General features: G+C 37.4%; 1 protein-coding gene across 1 annotated transcript in view; it reads right to left on the bottom strand.

Moving 5' to 3' along the window:
• Positions 1 to 6,000, bottom strand: part of PARP14 (poly(ADP-ribose) polymerase family member 14) — a 62,808-nt gene that overhangs the window by 36,069 nt on the left and 20,739 nt on the right. The window contains exons 8-10 of the mRNA XM_007943927.1: positions 5,729 to 5,950; positions 2,106 to 2,184; positions 205 to 354 (exon numbers count right to left, since the gene is read on the bottom strand). Of these exons, the coding sequence (XP_007942118.1) occupies positions 205 to 354; positions 2,106 to 2,184; positions 5,729 to 5,950 (451 nt within the window). The remainder of the gene's footprint in view (positions 1 to 204; positions 355 to 2,105; positions 2,185 to 5,728; positions 5,951 to 6,000) is intronic.

Below are 6,000 nucleotides of genomic sequence, written 5' to 3'. Positions count from 1 at the left end.
TGCATTGTAAATTTTGGTCAATGACATGAGACAAAGTATATGTGAACTGCTGTTTGAAAAGTGAATTTACTCTGTAAATCTTCACCCAAATCAAAATAGAATTTAAAAAAGAAAAAAAAAAATCAGTTGTGGCTACAGAAACTTTCCTTCATGGGATCTATCATGTTAACTCTTCCTTTAGTCAAAACCATACAAGAAAAGTACCTGCTTTGAGATCAAATGACTTCGATGTTGAGTTTACAATCACATCTGCTGCTTCTTTGGTGATATCTCCAGAGGCCACCTGGAAGATGATGGGGCCAATATTCATCTCATGCACTCCTGAAGCAGGGCTAGAAAGAGCCCCATAGAAGGCTGAAAAGAAAAAGAAAACGAAGGCAATAACCAAGTCAGCAACAATAAGAATGACTTCGGTCTCATGCTCCTTGAGTCTATCTGTCTGTCTCTCTCTCAGTGACCTACGGTCTTAGACCTGTTCTTGACCATGAGCTCTATCTCTGGCAAAGGATTGGAAAATAAAATAAATGTAAAACATGGACTTCTGGTAATGGTCAGGGAGAAGTGAATCTACTAGAGCCTATTTCTCCTACTGATAACAACTGAAAACTCTAGACAAATACCGAGTCATTGCCTGAGCATTCTGAAAAGTCAACAGTAGACAGATTGAGGAGGGGAGTCACAACATCAAGAATCAATTCATATAGAGGTGAATACTCTTTGCTGTTGTTTGTATTGCTTTCCTTTTTTCTTTCTCCACTTTGACTCAAGGGTGGCCCTCACTGCAGAATTGCACAATGGGTGTGTGCAGCAAAATTTCTGACAGAATCCCTCTCTCTGTGGCCAAAGTGTGGGAAAAGGAGACCCAGTAAGCTGAAGAACATGGGAAGGAATCACATTTTCTTTCTTTTTTTCTTATTTTTGTCTCCAGGCCTTGCTCCGAGGGTGACCCTCACTGCAGAACTCCACATTGGCACTACAGGGAGCTAATATATCTATATATCTATATATCTATCTATATATCTATCTATCTATCTATATATCTATCTATCTATCTATATATATATATATAATATCTCTCATATATATATACATATATATAATCATTCTCCAGAGGATTTTAACAGGACCCAGAATCTAAAATTGCTCACCATACAAAGAACCAGGGAAATGTGACCAATTTTCAAGGATAATCAACAGATGCCAAGCCCAACCTGATCTAGATACTGGAATTATCAAAGACTTTGAAATAGCTACTATCACTATACTCCCTGAGGTCAAAGTAATCACTGAAATGAATGAAAAATAGGAGCTCTTTGAAGAGAAATCTATTTATCCATATATCCACATATATATATGTATAAAATATATGAAAATGGACATTTTAGAACTGAAAATATGTAATACCTGAAAGAAAAAAATTCACTGGATGATCTCAATAGTATAGTATAGAAGACAGAGAAAAGAGTCGCTGAAGTTGAAGGACGAGCAACAGAAATTATCCAATCTAAAAACCAGAGAGCACAAAGTTTAGAGATTAAAAACAAAAGGTCCACAGGGACCTGTAGAACACCATTAAAAGGTTTAATGTTCATAGTTTCAGAGTTCCAGAAAGAGGTGAGAGAAAGAGATCAGTACAGAAAAAAAGTGTGAAGAAATAATGACCGAAAAAATTCCAAGTTTGATGGAAGACATACACTGTCAGATTCAAGAAGCCTCAGAGAACCTCCAAGCAGGATAAATTCAAGATAAGAGTAGTCATTTCCACATTGTCTCAGAAAAATTTGGCAGAGGAGATGCATTTGGTTGGTATTTTCATTCTATGTTTGTCTATTTCTAGAAACACATGTCACATCATCCTTAGAAAACAGTAGTCTCATCGCTACTTAAAAACTGTTGCATGGATTATATAAATTGGCCTGCCTTCTCTTTGTCTCCAGGTCACATGAATTCAGCAAGTTTCTTGCATACTCAGGCATATGGAATTTCATATCTTACTTATCACTAATTGACTTTTTAAATAAATATCATCATTACCTTCTTTCATCTATTACTGAATAGTTACTTAGCAACTAGAAATAATTCCTTAATTGCAAGCTTTACTGAACCTTGTGTATTTTCAGCCTTGGGAATTTTGTCACTGACAGGATTTCCATTAGTCCTTCTGGAAAATTCATCTGAAAATGCCTGAAAATACAAACACAGTTTTGACCACTACAATCCTCAGTAAATGCATGAATTTCATCACCAGTCTTCAGATGCAGCATGCACACATATTTCAAAAACCCATTGCCACTGAGCTGATTTCAACTCCTAGTGACCCTTTAGGACAGTGTAGAACTGCCTCTGAGGGTTTCCATGGCTGAAATCTTGATGGACACAGACTGCTTCATCTTTCTCCAAATCACAGACCTTTCGGTTAGTAGCTAAGTACATTAACCACTGTGGCACCAGGGCTTCTTGCACACATATTTAGAAGAATTCTCAAGCAGTATTATTTATTTTCATTATTGATTTCTAAAGTTACAAAAAGAATATATATCATTGTATCTATACAAATGTATTCTCAGAACACTATCAGTGGTGTGAACAAAGACATAAATAGAAAGGAAGTTTGTTACACTGCTACTTATAACAGAGAAAACAAAGTTTTAAAGTTCAATAGGAAAACAATTTGCTATATCTATGTGTTGGAATACTTAGCAGCTAATAGAAATCATATTTTTCAAAGAATATTTAATGGAATAGGCAAATGTTCATTTCATATGAAGTAAAAAAAAAGGATATCAAGCATTGCATATATAATGCCACTTTAAAAAGTGTACATGTATAAAAGAAGACTGGAATAAAATACAACTAAAAGAATTCATACTTTGTACTGTACAAAGCTTTTACAATGAACACATATTACTTTCATTAAGAGTAAAAGCAAGTAACTTGTGAGTAGTAGAAAATACAGTGTTAAGAGAAAGACAATCACAAGGTCCCAAACACTAGTCTTCAACTTACTCATACCAGGAGACAAAAGGCTAAGGTAGTGGTACCTTTTGGAGCAAGGGGCTAGTGCATGTATTCTAGGATTAAAGAACCTATACATTTCATTTCTTTGCCTTGTAATGACAACTTTCTTCCTCCTTGTAAATAAGCAACAGAAAACTTTGTTGGGGAAAACAGAGACCATCTTGGCTAAAAGACTGACCCAATGAGGGCAGAGGAACCAGGAGAAGCGATACAACAAGGGTCTCAAAATCTCAGGCCTCCAAAGGCCAGCTACTTGTGTGCAGTAGATGGCTCAACCCTGGAGAATTAGAGAGCACCTGCAACTTGGCCACAGCAAACAGTGCCAAGCAGAAATTCATATCCAATACACCAGAACTTGTGAATTTTAGGTCACAGTGGACATCTGGATTTTTATGTGATTTTTTTTTTTTTTTAGATGTTAGTAACAGATTATTTTTAAATATTTAATAGCCAAAACAAAACACATTCTCGAGGCCATATTCAGATCACAGCTTCTGTTTTGCAACTTCTTTTCTAAAAGGTTCAGGTCACTTCACAGGATTCACTCACCTATCCACTCATCCATTCATTCAATAAATACTTACTGAGCCCTTCCTATGTGCCAGGCACTATGTTTGGTAGTAGATATAAAGCAGAGATGGATTACTCTTGCTAAACACTCTCAGCATTTGTTGTTGTTGTTGTTATGTGCTGTCGAGTTGGACCCGACTCATAGCGACACCTCCTTGGGTTTCTGAGGCTGTATCACTAAGGAAGTAGATTGCCCCATCTTCCTTCCAAGGAGTGGCTGGTGGGTTTGAACTGCCAGCCTTCTGGTTAGCAGTCAAGTGCCTTGGGAGATTTAGTGCCCCTAATTTAGATAGTTTTATGTGTATAAATCTTGACTTTCAAAGTATTTATGATTTACAGGAGGAAATGGAATGTGTTACTTAACCTGTTCCATGATCCACATCATTTCACATAATGTAAGTCACTGGAAGGTTGTTCAAAAGCATTTATTGAATAAAAGCAACTATACAGGTCAGCTAAACAGACCACATATTTTGCTCATGCAGTTTGGCCTCCTGATTAGAATTTAGGTTAGATTTGCTTGCTTCCAAAGAAAGCAAATAAAAGTACAACCTAAAATTTCAGATGGTCCAATGCTCCATGGAAATCTCTTGGTTTGCTGGTCTTAATCTGTTTAATTCTTGGGGTATCAGTAAACTTTTCAAACACCTCACACCATCTATTCCTCTGGATTGTAAGGTCTTGGAGGACAGTGATAACGGCTTAGATGTTGTGGTAGTTCAGTTTGTGTGTCAACTTGGCTGGGCCTGGTTTAATGGCTAGGCAGCTGGATGTAGTATTCCCCATGATGAGACTGATAATCAACTCCATGGTGGAATCTACCGTGAACAGCTGAGTAGCTGTCTTAGGGACTGTGGTCTGCTTCCTGTATATAAGCAGAAGCCTTGGGGAATGGTCTCTAGCATATGACATGCTTGAACCCTGCACGTAGCTGTGTCATTGTTCAACAGCCTGCCATGCTCTGCCGACCTTGGACTACAATGGACTTGAATTAATGTCCTTCCATGTGGTTTGGTAACATCGGGACTGTGCCTTTTTACTTGTCAACCGTGGGCTTCTCAGCCTCAGCAGCCAGCAGCTGTCTGAGTGAAAAAACACCTCTAGCTCCAGTGGGCCAGGAGCAGAAGACAGAGCTGGACCCAAAGTTTGAGGGGCTTTCACCCAGCCCCTAGAGCCTGGCACTTTGAACTTGGTCTTAAAGACTCCAAACTGTAAAAGAATAAACTTCTGTCCCATTTGTGGTATATTCTTGTCAGACTGGCACTAGGTAACCAGAACAGATGTCTCTTGTTGAAACATAAATGTCCAGTGTATCACCCACAGCTGGTGCTCAATAAATGTGAGCTGGTTGATGGACTCTCCACAAATGAAGATGGTTGTGGTATTTCTGGTTCCAACTCTACTGCTCCTCCTGTCTTGATGTTGTGAGTTCATTCTAATCACATCCTTCGGTTTTATCCCACCCTGGCATTTTCCTACTGATAGGGCTACAACTATGCTTTTATATTACATAAGGTACAGTATTGTGGTTGTTTCTTTTTTAAAAGAATCTTTATTGTTTAAAATAAATACTGAATTATTTATGGGTGAAAGATATGTATGGGCTTTGCTTCAAAATAATATGAAAGGAAGGGAAATAAATGGATATAGAGATAAAACAATATAGTCCATAATTGAATAATTTTTGAAACTGAGTGATGGATACAAGTGGGTTCATTATACATTTTTGTGTATATTTGTCTATGTTTGAAATTTTCACTAATAAGAAGTTAATGTTTTTCCATATCCATAAATTTGTTTGAAATTTGTCATGCTATAATTAGTTTAAAGGAACTCTGGTGGCATACTGGATAAGGTATTTGCTGCTAACCAGAAAGTCAGTGCCCATCAGCTGCTCCATGGAAGGAAGATGGGGTGATCTACCTCAGTAAAGATTTACAGCCTTGCAAACCCAACAGGGGTTGCTCTGAATCAGAATCAACTCAATGGCAATAAGTTTGGTTTGGCTTTTGGTATAATTAGTTTACACTCCTCCCATACTTTTCTGTATGAATAATACTTGAAAAAAGCAACTTATTAGACCAAGAAGACATTTGAGAACATTAGGGCTCATTTGCCAGAATAAGGACTGAGACCGTACCTGAATAGTTTCATGATCACTTGGGTATAACAGAAAGTGAACCTCTTCCAAAGCTCTCTGCTGATTCTTGCTACTAAATTTGAACACTTCTGAAATGATTAGTTCAGCAAATATAGTTTTAGGAAATCCCAAATTTCCTGTTCCTATAGCTGGAAATGTAACTGATTTTAAAGACAACTTCTCAGTGATCTCCAAACACTCTTTGATTATGTCTTCCATGACCTGAAAAGCACAAAGCACATAAATATAAGCACAAATTTATAAGCACAAAG

The sequence above is a fragment of the Orycteropus afer genome, unplaced genomic scaffold (assembly GCF_000298275.1).
Source record: "Orycteropus afer afer isolate SDZICR_OR568_19922 unplaced genomic scaffold, OryAfe1.0 scaffold00114, whole genome shotgun sequence".
Classification (NCBI taxonomy): domain Eukaryota; kingdom Metazoa; phylum Chordata; class Mammalia; order Tubulidentata; family Orycteropodidae; genus Orycteropus; species Orycteropus afer.
The sequence above is the reverse complement of the archived record's forward strand: the minus strand, read 5'-3'. Positions and strand labels throughout refer to the sequence as shown.